The following is a 23,122-nucleotide window of genomic DNA, read 5'->3' on the forward strand; positions in this document are numbered from 1 at the left end:
TATCATAACAGAGTTCATGGTTGCTGATTTTTCCTCCTCAAACTTTTTTTTTTTAACTTGGTTGTTCACTCATTAATTTAGTAAACAGCAGGTGAGCATATGTTTCAAATGTTATGCAGAAGGGCAAAGGGCCTATCTTCAGAGTCAGAGAACCTGAATTTGAGCCCTTGCCCTACAATTTGTGAGTTGTGTGACTTTTAACTTGTTTTTCTAGACTCATTTACAGAGCAGATTTAGTGGCCCAAACCTCCCAGTTCTTGTGAGGACTAAATGTGGTATTATATTGAAAGCATTTAAAGGGAATACTGGGAGCTGGGTACTGGTGGCTCATGCCAGCAATCCTATTCAGGAGGCTGAGATCTTAGGGTCACGGTTCAAAACCAGCCTGGGCAGGAAATTCTGAGAGATTCTTATCTCCATAAACAACTCAAAAAAGCCAGAGATGGCACTGTGGCTCAAGTGGTATAGCATTTGCCTTGAGCGAAAGAAGCTTAGGGACTATGCCAGAGTTCAAGCCTTAGGACCAGCAAAAAAAGAAGAAGAAGAAGGAAAAGAAAAAGAAAAAGTAAATAAAGGGAGTACTTTGTACACAGAAAGATCTTATTCCATAACCAGATCATATTGCCAATCAAGTTTATATACTGTCCTTCAATACCAAACTTCCCAACTGTTTCTTCCTGCTCTTTATTTTCCATCTATTCAACTTATTCTTTTCAAGCACAACTACTTTCCTTCCTCATTTCTCTATTCCCTTATCCTCAATACCCTTGTAAGAGCAATATAGACATATCTCTAACAATAAGTCATTCCTTAAACCTTTGTATTTCTCTGAAGTCTTGTGACATTTTTACCTAAAGGATCAGTTTCCTTGCTATCTTTCTCTTGAATGCTTATGATAAAAATAATTAGGATAGAAGGTCCACTCTGTAGGTCATAGGAAAGTCAGAAAACACATGTGGACTCAGGACGCACCTCGATGTATGCTGGCTCTGTACCGGCAGGTGAGATGTGGGGTTGCCAATCTTTAGGTGGCTTTGAAAGGTACTTGGAATCTGTTACAACCCATTTGAGTCGAGGCCAACCTAAATCAAACCCAAAGTAACAATGAATTACGTAAGTTATCACAGAAGGAGGAGACCACACAGGATTTGTTATTATAAAACTCAGAAGAGCAAACAAAGATCTTTTTTTCTTTTGGTTGTGGGGCTTGAAAGCTGGGCCTGGGCACCGTCCCTGCACTCTTCATTTTTCATTTTATCTTTTGGGTCCGGTCATGGGGCCTGAACTCTGGGCCTGAGTGCTGTCCCTCAGCTCTTCAGCTCAAGACTAGCTCTCTACCACTTGAGCCACAGCGGCACTTCTGGCTTTTTTTCTTTTTGTGTATGTGGTGCTGGGGAATCGAACCCAGGGCCTCATGCATGCAAGGCAAGAGCTCTACCACTGAGCCACCTTCCCAGCCCGTCCTTGCGCTCTTCAGCTCAAGGTAAGTGCTCTACCACTTGAGCCACAGTGCCACTTTCTGGTGGTTAATTGAAGATAATTGTCTCATGGACTTTCCTGACCAAGCTGGCTTTGAACCTCAATCCTCAGATCTCAGCCTCCTGAGTAGCTAGGATTACAGGTGTAATCTTTGCACGTGGCTTACACAGATCATTTTATAATCAATAAGGTACTTTAAAATTTTGTTAGGTTGGGCTGGGAAGGTGGCTCAGTGGTAGAGCACTTGCCTTGCATGCATGAGGCCCTGGGCTTGATTCCTCAGCACCACATAAGAAAAAAGCCGGAAGTGGCGCTGTGGCTCAAATGGTAGAGCGCTAGCCTTGAGCTGAAGAGCTGAGGGACAGCGCCCAGGCCCAGAGTTCAGGCCCCATGACTGGCCCCCCCCCCCCAAAAAAAAATTTTTGTTAGGCTTATTGAAGAAATCACCAGATAATTATACCTTCTTTCAAAAAGCTGCACACCAGTGGCTCAAGTCTATAATCCTAACTACTCAGGAGGCTGAGAGCTGAGGATCACAGTTTAAAGACAGGGCAGGAAAGTCAGTGAGACTCTTATCTCCAAATAATCATCAGAAAACAGGAAGTAGAACTGTGGCTCAAAGTGGTGCAGTGCTAACCTAGAGTTAAGGAGTTCAGAGACAGTATCCAGGCCCTAAACTCAAGCCCCACAGATGACAGAAAAAAAGTACATTCTAACTCCAGGCTTTGACATTGCCTCAATAACTGAGAGACCCATTTGGCAGTGGAAGTTCATTGAAGTTAATAGTCTAACCTCTTGTATACGAAGCACTAGTTTTTATTGTAAACATAATGTTTAAGATTGTCAGCTGTGGAAGCAGACACAGTGGCTGCTCTGTCACATATTACTTGGGACTTTGGGCACATTATTTAAACCTCTTTCCTCCCTCTCCCACCCCCACCCCCTCCCCCAGTTTCCTTACCTACAAAATGGAGAAAAACAGCTGGGCACTGGTAGCTCATGTCTGTAATTTACCACCAAAAAGCTGCAAGTAGAACTGTGGCTCAGGTGGTAAAGTGCTAGCCTTGAGCAAATAATCTCAGTGGCACTACCCAGGCCCTAAGTTCAAGCCCTAGGACAGGCATACAGAGAAAAGGGATAATAACCATGGTATTTACTTATAAGAATGTAAGCCACCAGTAACCAACTATATTCTCCTTCCTTCTTCCTTCCTTCCTTCCTTCCTTTTTGGTTGGTCGTGGAGCTGGAACTCTGAGCTTGGGTGCTGTCCCTCAGCTCTTCAGCTCAAAGTCAGCGCTCTACCACTTGACCCACGGTGCCACTTCTGGTTTTCTAGTGGTTTATTGGAGATAAGAGTCTCACAAACTTTGCTGCCCGGGCTGGCTTTGAACCGCGGTCCTCAGATCTCAGTCTCCTGAGTAGCTAGGATTATAGGTGTAAGCTACCGGTGTCCGGCTCTGACTATATTCTGTATTGTATATATATTTTTATTTATTTTTTGTCGGTTTTGGGGCTTGAACACTGGGCCTGGGTGTTGTCACTGAGCCACTAGTGCCCTGCATATTCTGTATATTTTACATATACAGTTTTTACTAAAGTAAAATGCTAATCAAAGCACTCACTTTTAACTGATAATTTTGGTATAAATACTACTCACCTTTAAATTGTACAATTTCTCCATTCTGGGTTTTTGGCAGTCCCTTTAGACAAACTTCACTAGTAAGAGCTAAGGCAATACCACAGCTTCCTAGTAAGAAGCCAATCTGCTGACCTCCGGCATCCTATGGAGAAAAGATGAGCACAGCAAGGGAGTGAATGTGAGCATATCCATGCTTGAAACCCACCACCTAGTAATGCTCTGGCACCTATGTTACTAGAGTCATGGAGTCCCATAGACACCTGGCAATGCTATAAACCAGTGACAATATGCTCATCCAAAGAATTTCTACAATAATTTCCTAAGTAAAAATCCAGTATTTTATTAGCCTGAGTTTGCTAATTATAAATCCAATTAATCAAATGTAACAATTTTATTCAAGGGTCAACTATGACTACCTTTTACCTTAGTTTTAAACAAATGAAATAAATTCTAACATGTTTAGGATGTCTTCTCTGAGCCCTACCCCCCAAGTCTAAGAACAAGGCAATTCAGGTCAGAATAAAATAATAAAGGAAACGGATACCAATGATGTCCAAATTTTCAGTGAATGGCTATACAAAATCCACATATTCCTTTAATTATTCAATTTTAAGAGGCCAATTTCAACTTTACAAAAGCAGCAGAAAAATAGGGGGAAAAAAACAAAAATTCCTAATAAAATGTAATTTTTAAAGTATCACTATGAACCCTCACAAATACTTTTGAAAGTATCACTATGAAACCACACAAATACTGTTAACTTAATATTAAGAAGAATTCTGTAACAACAAACTTATTATCATCAACTAGGACTTCTGGCCAGTCAGTCATTTGTCTTCTAACCTTTTCAAAATCTTTTGTTTTCTTATAAAATAACAGTCTCCATCATCCTTGTCTCAGACATTAATTCTCTGTCATAAATTGCATGAGAAAACTAGAAAGAATCGTTCCTGGAGAGATCATTGAGTAAGACATGGAAATGTCTTATATCATCTTTGTTTAAAAGCGATGATGTGCTGTGCAAGTGCAACCCTTTAATTCACAGAAGTAAAAGGCTGTCCTTGTAACACCTTCCCACTTAATGGCAATGCTAAGTCATTTGATACAATTAAAAGATATTCTTTTATTTAAAAAAAAGTATTTGAAATGAGCCATACATGTATATATGTGTACTGTACTGGAGTTTGAACTAAAGGGCTGTACCTCTTGCTAACTATTTCTATTTTAGTTATTTTTCTTTTCCTTTTTTTTTTTTTTGTCGGTCGTGGGGCTTGAACTCTGGGCTTGGGTGCCATCCCTCAGCTCTTCAGCTCAAGGGAAGTGCTCTACCGCTTGAGCCACAGCGCCACTTCCGGTTTTCTAGTGTTTTATTGGAGGTAAGAGTCTCACGGACTTTCCTGCCTGGCCTGGCTTTGAACCGTGATCCTCAGATCTCAGCCTCCAGTGTAGCTAGGATTACAGGCGTGAGCCACCAGCGCCCAGCTTGCGTTATTTTTCATACAGGGTCTTGAATATTTTCCTATATTAGAGCTGAATCAGAATCCTCCTATTTATGCCTCCTTCATAGCTGGGCTGAACAGGCATTATTCTCATACTCAGCTATTAGATGAGATGAAATCTTGTAATCTTTCTGACCTGACTGAGGTTTGAGAACCTCAATCCTCCCAATCTCTGCCTCTTGAGTAGTTAAGATTTCAGTCATGAACCACCACACCTGGCTCTTGATGAATTGTGATGACTTACAACTCAAATATGCCCCCATTTTTTTTTTTTTTTGTGCTAGTATTGGGGCTTGAACTCAGGTCTTTGTGCTCTTGCTTACTTATGATTTTTTTTTTTTTCTCCTGGTTTTGGGGCTTAAACTCAGGGCCTGGGCACTGTCTCTGAACTTGGTTTTGCTCTAGCCGAGCACTCTACCATTGGAGCCACGGTGCCACTCTGGTCTTTTTTTTGAGTAGTTTATTGGAGATAAGATAGTCTCATGGACTGTCCTGCTCCAGTTGGCTTCAAACTGTGACCCTCAGATCTAAGTCTCTTGAGGAGCTAGGATTACAAGTGTGAGCCACCAAGCACCTTGCTTACTCATAATTTTTTTTGATACAACATTATAAAATTTCTATCATAGCTAGAAATGTAATTTACATGTTGCTTATAAGTATTAAATAATTTTTATACAATTTGTAGAAAGTAAAGCTGAGTACTTCAGAAAACTGTCATATTGTTTCTAATGTGGTGACTGGGCCAATTGATTCAATAAGAAACAATGCCTAGTTGAGCGCCAGAGGCTCACACTTGTAATCCTAGCTACTCAGGAGGCTGAGATCTGAGGATTGCAGTTGAAAGCCAGCCCAGGCAGCAAAATCCGTGAGACTATCTCCAATAAACCAAAGTGGCACCTAGGCTCAAGTGGTAGAGCGCTAGCCTTGAGCTGAAGTGCTGAAGGACAGTGCCAGGCCCAGAGTTCAAGCCCCACAACCGACAAAAACAAACAAACAAAAACCCAATGCCTGAGCCAGGCATCAATATAGCTCATTCCTATAATCCTAGCTACTAAGGAAGCTGAAGTCCAAGGACCAAGATTCACAGCTAGCCTGACAGACAAGTCTCTGAGACTCCATCTTCAAAATAACCAAAAAGCAGCTGGGGTGCAGGTGTGACTCAAGTGGTAGAATGCCAAGCAAGCAAGCAAGTCATATGAACACAAGGCCCTACTTTCCAAGACTTCAAACCCTTTTACTGGCAAATTCCAAACTTCAAAACAACCAATGTCCACACTGTGTCATGTCACACTACATTCCTCTTAATTTAGCAATGTTACCTTTCTGGTAAGAGGTACCTCTATAGGCACTGGAATCACTTCTGCCAATAGGCATCCATAGAAAGCCACCATAAACATGACTGGATCATTGTTGGGGTAAACCAGGGCTACCTAAAATTCACAAAGAGATTCAATGATAGAAGAATATACATATATGCTTTATCTATGTTTCCTAATATAATAGTATCATTTACCATGACAGTAAGTCAAATAATTTAATAGACATTTTCTCCAGAAGAAATTAAATTATTAAGAAGGACAAAAACCTAAAAAAATCTGCATCATTAGAAGGTTTGGGGAAATAAAAATGCAATTCATTATCCTAAGTTTTCCTTTAATTCTATTGGTGATTTAGCAGTAAACAACTTAAGTGTTAATTATTTGGGAAACCTAAAGCAATTTAGTGCAGAGCTAAAGAAATTTAATAGATTTCTCTAGATAGAAAAGCATACTAAAGGATTAAGCCTTACATCTCTCAGAGAGAGCCTATGCGTATTGACCAACTTGATTACCACCGTAGAGCCCACACATGGTCTTGTTACTAATTAATTGCATTAATCCCTACTCACCCAACACTATAAGGTGGTAGGTAACAGACATGAACAATATGGGCTGAAACTATTATGAATATAAAACAAATTAACAAAAGAAAATTGAAACCTCTACAATATGTTCAAATCTGTGATCTCACCTGATGTACATCAGAGAGATAACACACTTCCTAATTTAGTCAAAGAATAAAAAAACAGAAATCCTCATCACTGTGGGGTTTGTTCCCTGGCTTGCATATTCACAGGTAATATTTTAAATCTAATCCTATTACTGGATTCTCCCTTTCATTTCTTTTTCTTTCAAATTCTCTTAAATACTATGAAAGGATACAACATAGCTTCTTAGGGTTTGGTGAGGCACAAGAAAACATTTAAGTGTCATGTATATAAGGTGGAGCTATACTTTAGGAACTTTTTTGTCACAATGCACAAGTATTTTTAAAACACTAGTTTAGAAGAGTCAGTAATCCAGAAAGATTTTCAAATGAAAATTGAGGCTTGATGATAGAAACTAGCCATAGTCATTAATAGGAAAAATTAATTTAAAAAATTAATGACAAAAAAAAAATCAACGACAATTAAGAAATATCAATTTGTGTCTTCTTAGAAGTAACTACATATCTGCTTCCCTTTCTACATAAGTCCACAGAAAATTATTCTCAATAGTTTTGGGGCATTTTGTAAAGAAACAAATATCAATTTACTAAGTGTTTTCTAAATATTAATATATTTATTTTCAGAAAAGCTTGTGTTTCTTTTTATACTTCTTTAAAGTTTATGAATGAACAGCTTCAGAAATAGATAAGTAAACTGCCTTCCCATTAAATATCATCTGGTATTGGACTAACCTGAGTGGGAACTAAATCATTTTTATTTTCTGAGAATTACAGTTACATAAATCTTCCTATTATATATGTACATATTAGAAAACAATAAACACCACCTTTCTAAAACCTAAAAACCAATTACCCTGTCTCCAGGTTTTAGCACAGGCTCATTTTTGGTCCCCAGTTTATTAAGTAGTGTGTAGGCCAACTTCAAACTTCTGCTCCACAGCTTTCCTAGAAAAAGAAAAATCATGTAGAAAAATATGGGTCTATCTCAGCAAAAGAGAATTCAGTTAGCCAAGTTGAAGAAGGTAATGGTCACTTCTAAATGATGGCTTTGAGGAATATCACTAATCCCTAAACAGTATATCCTTCCTCCCAAAACTCTGAATTTACTCTAGTTTACAAGAGGCAATGTTTCCCTGAAACAAAAATAAAGCATCATCTTGGTTTATAGAATATTTCAGGTTTTTTTCTGAACTAATACGAATGTCCTTAGGAAAAATTTCATGGGATCTAATCACAATTAAAGGGAGAAAACAATGTTTGGCATTACAAAACTTAAAAGCAAAAGAAAAAATTTAAAAACAACAAACCCTTGGGGCTGGGAAGGTGGCTCAGTGGTAGAGTGCTTGCCTTGCATGTATGAGGCCCTGGGTTCGATTCCTCAGCACCACATAAGCAAAAAGAAAAAAGCAGGAAGTGGTGCTGCCGCTCAAGTGGTAGAGTGCTAGCCTTGAGCTGAAGAGCTGAGGGACAGCACCCAGGCCCAGAGTTCAGGCCCCACAACTGGACCAAAACAACAACAACAAAAAAACCTTAAAAGCAGACAGTTCTGTCTAAACTTTTTTCTAAAGAACTGCTCACATAGGCATTATCAGGTACCAGAGGTGAATGGAAAGCAAAACATATGACTCAATGAATTCAATATTCTGCACTACTGTATTTCAGTAGAGAGGGGCTGGGAAGGTGGTTCAGTGGTAGAGCGCTTGTCTTGCATGCATGAAGCCCTGGGTTCGATTCCTCAGCACCACATAAAAAAAGAAAAAAGCTGGAAGTGGTGCTGTGGCTCAAGTGGTAGAACGCTAGCCTTGAGCTGAAGAGCTGAGGGACAGCGCCCAGGCCTAGAGTTCAGGCCCCACGACCGGACCCCCCCCCCAAAAAAAAAAAAATTCAGTAGAGAGACAATATAAGGGAAACTGATGTGAGACATGGATATATTCACAGATACTAAATAAACATGCATGGTTCTAGACAGCTGAATGTTTTCTTTAAGATGTTACACAGATGAAATTCATATACAATCTCTCAGATGAATATTAAAACTATTGACCAAAAAAACAAAATGAAAACACTCTAACAAAACAATCCTCTTGGGCTGGGAAGGTGGCTCAGTGGTAGAGTGCTTGCTTTGTATGAATGAGGCCCTGGGTTCGACTCCTCAGCACCACATAAGCAGAAAAAGCTGGAAGTAGAGCTGTGGCTCAAGTGGTAGAGAGCTAGCCTTGAGCTGAAGAGCTGAGGGACAGGGCCCAGGCCCAGAGTTCATCCTCCACGACCAACCAAAAAAAAACAAAAAACAATCCTCTTTCCCTCTTCCTACTCTGTTCCCTTAAACACCCTCTCAGCACTGTATAAACTGAGATAGGAGGTTCATAGTGGAAGGCCTGGGTTACAAAGTGAGATAGTTGGAAGAAAGAAAGGAAGGGAAAGGGGAATGGAGAGAAGAGCTACTCAGGAGGCTGAGAACTAAACATTTCAGTTTGAAGCCAGTCCCAGCAGATAAATCCAAGAGGCTCATATCTACTTAACCAGCAAAAAGCTAGAAGTAGAGGCATAGCTCAAGTTGTAGAATGCCAGCCATGAGTGAAAAAGGAGATGGCGAGACCTTAAGTGAAAACCCCAGTCCAAGGCCCCATACACACAAGAAAAAAAGAAAAATATAGGGGGAAAAAAGAAAAAAAATCTGTTCATTTAAATAGATTTGTTTTCTGGTGCTGGTGGCTCATGTTTGTAATCCCAAGCTACTCAGGCGGTAGAGATCTGAGGATTGCACTTTGAAGACAATCAGAGCAGAAAAATCTGTGAGACTCATGTCCAATTAACCAGCAAAAAGTTGGAAATGGAGATTTGGCAGGATGGGAAAAACATTATGTTTGAATAAATTAGTACGAGATCTCCTAACTCAGGGTTGATGTTATTTTTCTTTCTTTCTTTCTTTCTTTTTTTTTTTTTTTTTGTCAGTCGTGCAGCCTGAACTCTGGGCCTGGGCGCTGTCCCTCAGCTCTTTAGCTCAAGGCTAGCACTCCACCACTTAAGCCACAGTGCCACTTCTGGTTTTCTGAATGGTTTACTGGAGATAAGAGTCATGGACTTTTGTGCTCTGGCTGGCTTTGAACTGTGATCCTCAGATCTCAGCCTCCTGAGTAGCTAGGATTACAGGCGTAAACCACTGGCGCAGGCTTTGATGTTATTTTTCTTTGTTAGTACAAACAAAACAATAACAACAAAAAAAAAACCTACAGGAGCTGAAGGCAGAAATAGGGGGACACTAGTGACTGAACTCTTGCTTAGCATGTGTTAGCCTCTACTTTCAATCCCTAGCACCAAAAACAGGCAAACAAAATTCTTTTATACGGGATATAAAATTATGTAAAAAAGTCCATTACAGAATTTTGTGCTTATTATTAGGTAAAATTTTAACTCATTTTTCTCATTAATACTGGCCAAAATTTTTTTTTGTCACTGTTTTTGTTTTCTGTTTTGCAAAACCCTCCATTGTAAATTATCAATGGATCTACAATCTCTTTCCTCACTGGGCTGTCTTAAAAACTAGCTGGCTTGCAAATATCACTTTAGCAAATGAAAATTTAGAAATAACTTTACTCAGAACTTAGGATCCTATTAAATCATTGAAAAGATCATTTAAAATATAATGACAACTGATAAATATCAAGGTGAAAATACAATTGCCACGCTGATGAACTCTCAGGAGAAAAGGATCTGGATTCCAGTGAACTCACCGTATGTGAGTGTATAGACTGGCTTTCCTGTCACGTCCAGCGCAGTCAGACAGGGGCATTTGGCCTGGGTGGAGCCCCAGCGCTGCAGGGCAGATTCCAGGGCAGGTGGCCAGTTACAAATGACTCCCAGGGGTTCTCCCTTTACAGGGGTCATCTGTCGCCCCTCAGGCTTCGGCTGGTTGGGGTCTGGCTGAGGTACTGTACCAAAAAAAACAAAAAGATGAATACCAACAAACACAACTCTTTTCTTCTCACAGTTATATGGCTGAGTATGAGAAAAGTAAGAAATAGTGTTCTAAAGGGGTAACATGGTTCAAAAGAAATGAGCTCAATGGAAGTGGCGCTGTAGCTCAAGTGGTAGAGCGCTCGCCTTGAGTTGAAGAGCTGAGGGACAATGCCCAGGCCCAGAGTTCAAGCCCCACGACCGATAAAAAAAAAAAAAGAAATGAGCTCAAATGTACTCATTACCTGACTTACATAACTATAACCCTTCTGTATATCATTTCTACAATAACAATAAAATACATTTAAAAAAACAAAAAAATGGTGTTCTACGACTTGGGCCTTCATTCAATTTTACTTAATTGTGCAATCATATTCAACATGGTTTTATGCACTCAACAAATCCTGATCCTGAATCCTGACAGTCACTGTACATACAGAAAAGCACAAGGTATAAATTTCTTTTCAGCATGCATGTGTGTGTACACACACACACACACACACACACACACACACACACACACACACACACACATATGTATGTATGTATATATATATATATTCAGTCCTAGGACTTGAACTCAGGGCCTGAGCACTGTTCCTAGCTTTTTTTTGCTCAAGGTTAGCACTCTACCACTTGACTCACAGGGCCACTTCCGGTTTTTTCTGTGTATGTGATACTGAGGAATGGAACCCAGATCTTCATGCATGCAAGGCAAGCACTCTACTAATAAGCTACATTACCAGCCCAGTTCCATATATATATATAATTATTTGTCGGTCATGGGACTTGAACTCTGGGCCTGTGTGCTGTCCTGTCCCTGTGCTCTTTAGCTCAAGGCAAGTGCTCTACCACTTGCGCAACAGCCCCACTTCTGGTTTTCTAGTAGTTTACTGGAGATAAGAGTCTCATGGACTTTTCTGCCTGGGCTGGCTTTGAACCATGATCCTCAGATCTCAGCCTCCTGAGTAACTAGGATTACAGCTGTGAGGCCACCAGCGCTTGGCAGTTCCATATATTTTATGAGCTTGTTTTTAATTTTTTGCACTTGGTATTCAGTGGTAAAGCAGCCAGGTTCTACTTCGCCTAGTTATGTTTGCAGTGAACTCTTACTCATCCTCCTCAGCACTCATTCCAACAGTGATATTTGGGAACTGCTAATCATTTCTCAAGAAGACTACTCCTGAAACCAGGCATCAGTGGTTCATGCCAATAATTCTAACTACACAGGAAGATGAAAATCTGAGGACTAAAGTTTGAAGCCAGACTAGGCAAGAAAGCCTGTGAGACTCTTATCCTCCAATTAACTATGGAAGGAAGCAAGGAAGGGAGGATGGGAGGGAGGGAGAGAGGGCAGGAGGGAGAGAGGGAGAGAGGGAGAGAGAGAGAGAGAGAGAGAGAGAGAGAGGGAAGGAAGGAAGGAAGGAAGGAAGGAGGGAAGGAAGGAAGGAAGGAAGGAAGGAAGGAAGGAAGGAAGGAAGGAAGGAAGGAAGGAAGGAAGGAAAAAAGCCCGAAGTAAACTGTGATTCAAGTGGTAGAGCACTAGCCTTGAGTAAAGCAGTTCAGGGACAGCACTCAGGCCCAGAGTTCAAGGCCCAGGACTGGAACCAAAACAAACAAACAAAAACCCAGAAACACTATTCTTTCTTTAATGATCCTACAAGAGGTAGTAGTCCACCCACTTGCTTTTTTATTTTACCTAGACAATGTCTTCCTCAGCTGGCCTGGAACTGGCTATGTAGTCGAAAGTGACATCAAACTCTTAAGATCCACCTGCCTTTACCTCCCAAGTGATGGGATAACAGGCCTTTCCTGCAATGCCCTTAGTCTACCTTTATTGAGAGCACTATGCCAGTTTCCATTACTAGTTTAAAAAAAAAATCCTCCTTCCTCAACCTTCTGTCAACAATGACAGCCTTATTAGCCTATAGTGCCTAAAACATAAGGGTTACTAAGCAAAGTTAGCTGCCTTGAACTGAATTAAAAAACAAAAACAACCGGTGCCGGTGGCTCATGCCTGTAATCCTAGCTACTCAGGAGGCTGAGATCTGAGGATCATGGTTCAAAGCCAGCCCGGGCAGGAAAGTCCGTGAAACTCTTATCTCCAATAAACACTCAGAAAATCGGAAGTGGCGCTGTAGGCTCAATTGATAGAGCACTCGCCTTGAGCTGAAGAGCTGAGGGACAGTGCTCAGGCCCCGAGTTCAAGCCCCATAACCGACAAAAAAAGAAAACAAAAACAAACCCAACTAATTTTTTCCAGCTAGATTATTAACATAGTTATTCCAAAAATCAGAAGTAAATGTTTTATATTCTTTCATACAGATAAAACTAAAGCCCTTTTACTTTTTCTACAATGAACAAGAATTATTCAAATAATTTTTAAAACCCTATATATTCATAGACGGAATCACTACATATGGAATAAAAAGTGAAGTAGTTGTTAACTGTATAGACAGAATGTGATAAATTTTGAGAAAATAAACAAGTTCGGTGTGGCGAAGCAAACCTGTAATCCCAGGACTTGGGAGACTGAGGCAGAAGGAACAGGAGTTAGAAGCAAGTCTTGGCTATCAGCAAGGTCTTGTCTCAAAATAAAACTCAGGGAGAGCCGGGCGCTGGTGGCTCACGCCTGTAATCCTAGCTACTCAGGAGGCTGAGATCTGAGGATCGTGGTTCAAAGCCAGCCCGGGCAGGAAAGACCGTGAGACTCCTATCTCCAATAAACCACCAGAAAACCGGAAGTGGTGCTGTAGCTCAAATGGTAGAGTGCTCGCCTTGAGCTGAAGAGCTGAGGGACAGCGCCCAGGCCCGGAGTTCAAGCCCCACGACCGACAAAAAAAAAAAAAAAAAAACTCAGGGAGGAAATAAATGCTTGAATCATTTTCAATCATTTTTTTGTTGTGCCTAGTAAGTTTCTGGTGTGAATCTGAGCTCTGGCAGCATATGAGAGTGTGTGGGGGACACATACACAGTCAAAGCAAAGGCTAGGATCACATGAGCAGTGCATGACAACACACTAAGAGGACAGAGAAGAGGCAGGACACTCTCTGGAAGAAGGAATGACTGAGCTAAGTTTGGGGGGAAGGAATCTGCCAAGTGAAAAGAAGATAAGAGGCATAGACGGGAGAAGTGGAGGAGGAAGAAGGAATATTAGGTAGACAAATCAAATGTGAAATAAATTGTGTTTTGGTGTACAACTTAATGACAGATTTGGGAAACATGTTTATTTAACACATGTTGACACTTCCAAAGACACACAGGCAACTTTCTTTTTAAAAAGTAATAATTAGCCAAGTAAGCAGTTTTTGCCTATTTATAAGTAGAAGCAGTTAGCTCTATTCTGAAAATGCTTTCTAATTAAATGTTGACCTTCAATTACCAAGGCAATACACAGTGCTAGAAGCATTACAGAGACTACTCTTGGCATGAGCACTTGGAATACCAGTGCATCAAGAAAGAAATCAGGAAGAAAAAAAAAAGAAAGAAAGAAATCGAAGCGGGCACTAGTGCATGTAATACTAGCTACTTGGGAGGCTGAGATCTAAGGATTGTGGTTTGAAGCCAGTCTGGACAAGGAAGTCCATGAAACTCTTTAAAAAAACAAAAAACTTTTGTTGTTATTATAAATGTTATGCACCGAGGGATTATAGTTATATAAGTCAGGAAAAAGAGTACATTTCTTTTTGGACAATGTCATTATGAGACTTTTTTTTTTTTTTGGTCAGTCATGGGGCCTGAACTCTGGGCCTGGGCACTGTCCCTCAGCTCTTCAGCTCAAGGCTAGAGCTCCACCACTTGAGCCACAGCACCACTTCCGGCTTTTTCTGCTTATGTGGTGCTGAGGAATCGAACCCAGGGCCTCATGCATGCAAGACAAGCACTCTACCACTGAACCACCTTCCCAGCCCATGAGACTCTTATATCCAGTAAACTACTCAGAAAAAGCCAGAAGTGACATTGTGGCTCAAGTGGTAGACTGCTAACTTTGAAAAAAAAATAATCTCAGGGACAGTGCCCAGGCCCTGAGTTCAAGCTCCAGGACCAGCACATACACAAAAAAAAAGAATGCAGTTGACAGTTAATAAATTTAGTGACAGTGGGTGCCAGAGGCTCACACCTGTAATCCTAGTTACTCAGGAAGCTGAGATCTGAGGATCATAGTTAAAGCCAGCCGGGGCAGTAAAGTCTGTGAGACTCATCTCCAAAGACACACCACAAAACCAGAAGTGGTGTTGTGGCTCAAATGGTAGAGCGCTAGCCTTGAGCACAGAGGCTCAGGGACAGTGCCCAGGCCCAGAGTTCAAGACCCACAATCAACAAAAATAAATAAGTTTAGTAACTCCTAAATAACAGACTCTTATCTTACCCTCATTATGTCATATGTGTGTATGTGTGCATGTTCGTATCTCCTGAGACTTGAATTAGGGCCTGGGTGCTGTTCTTGAGCTTTTGTGCTTAAGGTTAGCACTTTACCACTGGAGCCACAGCTCCACTTTTGGCTTTTTTGGTACTTTCCTGCACAGGGTGCTTTTAAAAAACTGTGATCCTGGGAGGGGATTGGGGGGGCAGGTGTGATGGGAAGGGATGGGAAGGGGAAACAAAGGAGGAGGCAACAATGCTTGATAAGAAATGTACTAATGGCGCTGGGAAGGTGGCTCAGTGGTAGAGCGCTTGCCTTGCATGCATGAGGCCCTGGGTTCAATTCTTCAGCACCACATAAGGAGAAAAAGCCAGAAGTAGGAATGAGGCTCAAGTGGTAGAGCCCTGATTTACAGCTAAGAGCTGGAGGACAGTGTCCAGGCCCAGAGTTCAGGCCCCACAACTGACAAAAAAAAAAAAAAAAAAAAAGAAAAAGAAATGTACTCATTACCTTGCCCATGTAATTGTAACCCTTCTGTACGGTATTTTCACAATTAAAAAAACAAAAAACAAAAAACTGTGATCCTTAGATCTTAGCCTCCTGAGTAGCTAGGATGACACACATGAGCCACCAATTCCCAGCTTGATAGCTTGCTTTTTATTTCCCACTATATGAACTGGGGCTAAGGCAAGACAGATCTATTCTACCAATGTGCTTAATTCCATTAACAGACTGATGTGATCAAAGCCTACTAGTTAGTAGTCAGGATATAAAAACCAGCAGAAAAGGGGCTAGAAAGTTGGCTCAGTGGAAGAGTGCTTGCCTCGCATGCCTGAGGCCCTGGGTTTGATTCTTCAGAACCACATAAGCAGAAAAAAACTGGAAGTGGCGCTGTGGCTCAAGTGGTAGGGTGATAGTCTTGAGCTGAAGAGCTGAGGGATAGTGCCCAGGTCCAGAGTTCAGGTCCCACCACGGACAAAAAAAAAAACATGAAGTTACCAAGTTTACCTAACAAAAGTAAGCTTGTATGTCTCTCTTCCTTTCTTAGGCAGATCTATCATCACCTAGCTTCAAACAGCCACTCTCATTTTCTCAAGGTTTATAACTCATTTCCCTCCCATTGTCTCCTATTGACTCCTAAACAAAGTATGATTTCATCCATAAATACTTTTCAAATGACTGAACAAATAAAACACTGATGACTACCTCTCTTCCTCTGTGAAGCCATTTCTAACCACACAGACAGAAACTATTTCTTCCCTTTACTCTACTGCCATATCTGCCAAGACAAACCTATTTGCTAACCTAAGTTTCCACAAAGACAGATCTTAGCCCTGGTCTAACTCACAACATGAAAGAAATGACTGCATTCTGCTACACCTTTGAATATTTTCTACATATTATCTTATAAAAAAGCAAGTATTTATATGTTGATTGGATGATTTAATGAAAGGCCTATGTTATGATATTAAAAAAAAACACCAGGTAAACAGTTGAAGTTAAATTTATCATCTACATCTTAGAAAATGGACAAACATAATAACTTTTAAAATTATGTAATTGGGCTTGGCACTGGTGGCTCACGTCTATAATTGCAGCTACTTAGGAGGCTGAGATCTGAAGATCAGGGTTCAAAGCCAGCCCTAGGCAGAAAAGAGTCTCATCTCCAGTTAACCACCACCAAAAGCTGTATGTGGAGTTGTGGCTCAAGTGGTAAAGTGCCAGCCTGGAGAAAAAAAAAGACTAGTGATCCTATCCAGACCCTGAGTTTAAGCCTCAGTACTGGCATGTGTCCAGTACTGGTGCACACATGTACATGTACGTACACACACACACACACACACACACACACACACACACACACACACACACACACACACACACACACACACACACACACACACACACACACACACACACACACACACACAACTTATGTACTTGGGATAGTTCCTAAGTTCAAAGTACATGTTCCAGGTTATCTCTAGGATCTTCTTTTACTACCTTCCCTCTTAAAACTTTTCATTTGAGATCTAAAACACAAATGATCCTTAGGAAAGAAAAAGCAGAGAACTTTTAAACCAAGAACTGTCTTGTTCATCTTTAACTTTATGTAGTTGATGTATACTAACTGTTTAGAGAATATCTGTTCAATGAGCATGTTTGTGGCATTTTTACTACTACCTTCCACAATTTCTTCAGAGTCATCCACAAAAAATTCCTTTAGGGGAGGCCTTTTGGGTCGTTTCAGAGTATTGAGAAGCTGCTGGATTTTTGTGGATACTCTGCTATTGACAGGAACACCTATAAGGGAAAAAATTATAAATTCAGTTAAAATTTACTTTGACTTAAAGGACATTTTAGCTCTTCAATTCTTTTTTTTTGGGTCGGCCATGGGGCTTGAACTCCAGGCCTGGACACTGTCCCTGAGCTCTTCAGCTCAAGACTAGCACTCTCCCACTTGAGCCACAGCATCACTTCCAGTCTTCTGGTGGTTAATTGGAGATAAGAGTCTCACAGACTTTCCTGCATGGTCTGGCTTTGAACCATGACTCTCAGATCTCAGCCTCCTGATTAGCTAGGATTACAGGCGTGAGATACTGGAGCCTCCATTCTTTTAGGAACTTTCTTTCCTAATGAGGTTTGGCATTTGTCCACAGACTTAGTCTAATTCAACTGCCAAATAGTAACAAATATGTAAGTTACAAATTTGATGACAAAAGAGAACAAAGGGTGTTAATGGTTTCAACTAAGTTCCCCTTTCTCTTCTAACATAACTTCCCCCTCTCCCCACTAGTTGTTAGGCTTGAACTCAGGGCCTGGGCTCTGTCTCTGAGCTTTTTTGCTCAAGGCTACCACTTTGAATCACAGCTTCACTTCTGGTTTTCTGGTAGTTAATTGGAGATAAGAGTCTCAGGGACTTTCGGGCCCAGGCTGGCTTTGAACCTATGAGTAGCTAGGATTACAGGTGTGAGCCACCAGAACCCAAGTTCTTTTTTTATTTTTTATTTTTTCCAGTCATGGGCCTGAACTCTGGGCCTGGGAGCTGTCCCTCAGCTCTTCAGCTCAAGGCTAGTGCTCTACCAATTGAGCCACAGTGCCACTTCCGGCTTTTTTCTTTTTGCTTATGTGGTGCTGAGGAATCGAACTCAGGGCCTCAGGCATGCAAGGCAAGCGCTCTACCACTGAGCCACCTTCCCAGCCCGAACCCAAGTTCTTGTAGCATTCTTTTTTTTCTTTTTTCTTTTCTTTCTTTTTTTTTGTGATTGTGGGTCTTGAACTCTGGGCCTGGGCAGTGTCCCTCAGTTCTTCAGCTCAAGGCTAGTGTTCTAACACTTGAGTTACAGCACCACTTCTGGTTTTCTAAGTGGTTTATTGGAGATAAGAATTTCACCGGCGCTGGGCGCTGGTGGCTCACGCCTGTAATCCTAGCTACTCAGGAGGCTGAGATCTGAGGATCGAGGTTCAAAGCCAGCCCGGGCAGGAGAGACTGTGAGACTCCTATCTCCAATAAACCACCAGAAAACCGGAAGTGGCGCTGTAGCTCAAGTGGTAGAGTGCTCACCTTGAGCTGAAGAGCTGAGGGACAGCGCCCAGGCCCAGATTTCAAGCCCCATGACCGACCAAAAAAAAAAAAAAAAGAATTTCACCGGGCTGGGAAGGTGACTCAGTGGTAGAGTGCTTGCCCTGCATGCATGAGGCCCTGGGTTTGATTCCTTAGTACCACATAAGCAGAAAAGGTCAGAAGTGATGCTGTGGCTCAAGTGGTAGAGTGTTAGCGCTGAGGCCCAGAGTTCAGACCCTACAACCAACCAAAAAAAAAAAAAAAAGTCGCTCAGACTTTCTTGCCAGGGCTGGCTTTGAACCTCAATACTCAGATCTCAGCCTCCTAAGTAGCTAGGATTACAGGTATAAGCCACTGGCGCCGGGCTTGTAGCATTCTTTCTTTATCCAGACTTTGGTTTGGGTTCAAAGTGTCTTTTGGAAACGCTAGCTGAGTGTGAACAAGTGGAGAAGGGAGCGCTCAGGATGGCCTGCTCACAACTATGACCTACTTCTGCAGCTACTCAACCCTTTGGCCATGAATTACTGTTTCCAACTTGAAATTTTCCACTTTAATTTATACCTCTATGTAGCTACCAAAAAGAACTCCCTACCGTCCGCTGTATCCATAAGGCTGGACCTGTTGGATCCCTTGTGCATGCCTTTAACTATCCCCGAAGGGGGCAGGTCAATATTTGCTGGGCGCATTGAGGACGATGATGAGGAAGAGGAGGTAGTTGTAGTGACATCAGGGGGAGCAGAGAAATTCTCTAAGAGGGGAGAAAACAAAACTTAGAATTTTATGACAATAGCAGAAAAAATAAGAATTGCTAATTTTTCTTTTGCCAAGAAAAAAAATCTACTAGCAAGATATAAAGGGACAAATTAGAAATTAAGCCAAAGCTTTGCCAAATTATTATCAAGATGAGTAACTTTAGTAAGGTCAAATCACATAGCCACTATTTCTTAAAAAGATCATTTTCTATGCAGAAAGGTTGGTTGAATTCTAATGTGACAATAAAAATAAAATATTATTTCAAAATAGACCCAAAGTGAGCAAGATTCTGACTACTGATATTCTAAAGTGTCTCAAATATTTCTTTATGATTGTGGTTTACCTTACACACACACACACACACACACACACATACACACACACACACACACACACACACACACACACACACACACACACACACACACACACACACACACACACACACACACACACACGTGTCTTAGGAGTGGGTCAGAGTGCCCAGATTTTCAGATGGAAGAAAACCAAAGTCCACTCCTAATTTTTACAAAATAAACAAGAGTGAACTTGGTGCTACTTGGCAACAAGGTATTTCCTGCTCTAAGTAGAAGTCAAACAGTGACAGCATACTACTTCATGAAAGGATTTTTTTTTTTTTTTTGCCAGTCCTAGGGCTTTAACTCATGTCCTACACACTGTCCCTGAACTTCTGTGGTTCAAGGTTAGCACTCTATCATTTGAGCCACAGCACCACTTCCAGTTTTTTTCTGCTTATGTGGTACTGAGGAATCAAACTCAGGGCTTATGCATGTTACACAAGCACTCTACCACTAAGCCACATTCCCAGCCTATGAAAGGATTTTTAACACAGAGAATGGGAATACTGTAAGTTGGAGGAGACCTATTCAATAGGGTTATGTTGCCAAAAACTTAACCAATTTTCGAGTAAAGTTTCTATGCTCCAAAGTTCTGTAATTACTAGTTTAATAGCTGTTGAAGTTTGTACTATACTAGCACAAGTACAGTTCAGTATACTTTTCCATAGCATAACATGATAACAAAAGCATTAAAAAGGGAGAAGCAAGGGAAAGAAATAATATGGTGGAGGGGGTAAATATGATCAAAATGTACTTTGTGCATGTGTGGAAATATCACAATGAATCCCTTTTATATTACAAGTATACATACACTAATTAAAAATGTTTTTAATATAGAGTATTTTACTTATCCTAGCAACTCAATTTACAGAAATATACCCAAAGGAAATAAACAAATACACACTATTGTAATCTATTGTATGCTGAAGTATGTTCATTCCCATAGACAGAAAACTTTTTTTTTTTCCAGTCCTGCGGCTTAAACTTGGGGCCTGAGCGCTACCCTTGAGCCTCTTTGTGCTCAAAGCTAGGGCTCTACCACTTGAGCCACAGCACTACTTCCAGCTTTTTCTGAGTAGTTCATTGGAGATAAGAGTTTCATGGACTTTTCTGCCCAAGCTGGTTTTGAACTGTGATCCTTAAATCTTACCCTCTTTAGTAGCTAGGATTACAGGAGTGAGCCACTAGCACCTAGTTAGGTACTCTTTATTTAAGTGTCCTAAACAAGGGAATGGCTAAATAAAGCAAGCATAGAAAGACAATGGCATACTTTAAAAGCATAAAAAAATAATCATAGTGATATGAAAGATGTTTGTGGTAAGCTACTAAAAAAAGCAGTTAATGAGCATTATGTGTATGACAATTTCATTTTTGTAAAATTAAAATGAAAGCCCTACCTATTCATATATAAATAAAATCTAGATCATACATTAAGTGCTATCCATAAGGGGATTATAGATTTTTTTAAATTTCTCTTTTACCTAAGCTTTTGAATTTTCCTATTGGGAACATGAATTACTTCTGCTAGCAAACAACTGTAAAGCAATAATATTGAATCTAGGTGCGGTGCCTCACACCTATAACAATGGCTAATTAGTAGTCAGATATCAGTAGGATTGTGGTTTGAGGCCAGTCTGATTAAAAAGTTCCTGTGACTTCACCTTGCTTCACAAGCTGAGTAGGGTAATACAAGCTATGAGGGAGGTATAGGTTGGAGGGTCATGGCCTTAGGCTAGCCCCAAACAACAATGCAGGACCTGATCCAAAATGTAATTAAAGCAAAAAAGGGCTGAGTGTGGTTCCATTGGTAGATGCCTGCCTAGAAAGCATGAGGCTGAGTTCAGATCTTAGTACCATGTTGTTAGAATGGTTTTTGTAACTGAACCAGTAACTTTTTACAGTGTCATAGAAGCAACAGAAAAAAAAAAATATGTGATCACAGAAATTACCCTGTAACAAAAATCCAGACAGTTTTTTTGTTTTTGTTTTTGCTTTTTTACTTTTTTGCCACCAGTGGAAGGCTTCTCTTTTAAACAAACATAGAAATCAAACCTCAGGGACTCTGGCTCTGGTGCTTACCCTCCAAGAAAGAAGAAGCAGTGAACATGCATCTGTATGCAGCTACTCTGGAGGAGCAATGGATTATACAGTGGAGAGCTGTAGTCACTGGCTATCAGTGGTTTTCTATTTGGGCAATCACAGGGTTAACTATTTCCTTTTAAAATTATGAATTTGAATGGAGACTTTTCCTACTTGTTCTTTTCAGAAATCAAAGTTATTAAAGTGATAAATAAAAGACACCAAAATATGACTGATTGTCCAGAAAAAAAGGGAAAGACATCACAGACACATAACATTAACATATATTACTTACTGAATTTGTACCAACCAATTAAACCAAAGCAGAGATCTATTATCTTTATCTGCAGATATCACAACTCTTTAAAAAAAAAAATCACATAAAAACATAAAGCAGAGCCAAGCAAAAGCTACACTCCATACAGTAGCACTCAGGCAGCCAGCAGCTCCGAGAGTACTAATGTCCTCAGCCTGCACACTCTGGAGGCAGCAATACCATAGCAGCAAGAAGAATAAATCCAGCCTTTAGGCTAAAGACAAAAAGGTTTCACTCATATTGGAAAATGTAGAATTTGCTCAGGTTTAATAATTTTTGACAGAATATAGATAAACATCATGGGAATACGTAAGATGTTACATATGTTAGCTCTTTTAATGTATGAAATAGTTTTCTGCTGCTGGAACAAACCTCTCCTAAGACTGGTGTTATGTCTTGCAGCTTGAGTATTGCTTATGGAAACAAATATGGCTTCAGGTGGACAGCCCTCTGCATGAATAATGTAGATGGTCCCTACTATTCCTGTAGCAAATGTATTGCTGGTGTTTCCTTCTTTGCCTCATTAACAGTTCTCTCTTGATTATATTTTTTGCAGGCCACATTGAAAACCCTAACACAATTATAAACTGTTTCCTGGATACTGGGTGCCAAATAGAATATAATTTGGGTTTCTTGGGTAGATCCAGCTCCTACCTATTCGAGTATTGGCAAATACATCAGCTAGAGACCCACTGGTTCCTTTGACCTCTCCGTGGGACAGCGTAGAAGATGCGGATGAAGAAGTGGACGATCCCTGAATTGAACGGTTGATCCAGGACTCGGCATTCTGTAAGCTCTGTTGCAAGGCAGCAGAGAGCGCAGCTTGGCGTCTCAGAGAGCCTTCATCCTCAGAGGCCGAAGACGTGTCTGTGTGGAATTAGAAAAAAAGAAGTTCTCCATCCTGCCTACAACAGAGACTTTTCATTCTTGCTCACTGATCACACATTCGATGTTGACACCAGCAAAACATTAGCATTCTCAAGTTAGATTAATAGGTGGAGTTTTTTTTTTTTTTGAAACCTCAGGAAAGATCTAGGGGTTAAAACCTGTAAAATAAAACAGACTAACTTTGAAGGTCATTTTAAATTGTTTTCTTTTAAAAACATGTTTAACTTTGCTATTTTCCT

General features: G+C 40.6%; 1 protein-coding gene across 1 annotated transcript in view; it reads right to left on the minus strand.

The window, feature by feature from the left end:
- The window catches only part of Dip2b (disco interacting protein 2 homolog B), a gene marked incomplete at its 5' end in the record, with an annotated part of 89,659 nt that extends 66,793 nt beyond the window's left edge, over positions 1 to 22,866 (minus strand). Inside the window, 8 exons of the mRNA XM_042668803.1 lie at positions 973 to 1,082; positions 3,137 to 3,260; positions 5,937 to 6,047; positions 7,457 to 7,548; positions 10,338 to 10,535; positions 17,108 to 17,227; positions 19,081 to 19,236; positions 22,650 to 22,866. Of these exons, the coding sequence (XP_042524737.1) occupies positions 973 to 1,082; positions 3,137 to 3,260; positions 5,937 to 6,047; positions 7,457 to 7,548; positions 10,338 to 10,535; positions 17,108 to 17,227; positions 19,081 to 19,236; positions 22,650 to 22,866 (1,128 nt within the window). The remainder of the gene's footprint in view (positions 1 to 972; positions 1,083 to 3,136; positions 3,261 to 5,936; positions 6,048 to 7,456; positions 7,549 to 10,337; positions 10,536 to 17,107; positions 17,228 to 19,080; positions 19,237 to 22,649) is intronic.
- Positions 22,867 to 23,122: the final 256 nt, after the last annotated feature.

Source organism: Dipodomys spectabilis, unplaced genomic scaffold (assembly GCF_019054845.1).
Source record: "Dipodomys spectabilis isolate Male_0828 unplaced genomic scaffold, ASM1905484v1 ptg000477l, whole genome shotgun sequence".
NCBI lineage: Eukaryota > Metazoa > Chordata > Mammalia > Rodentia > Heteromyidae > Dipodomys > Dipodomys spectabilis.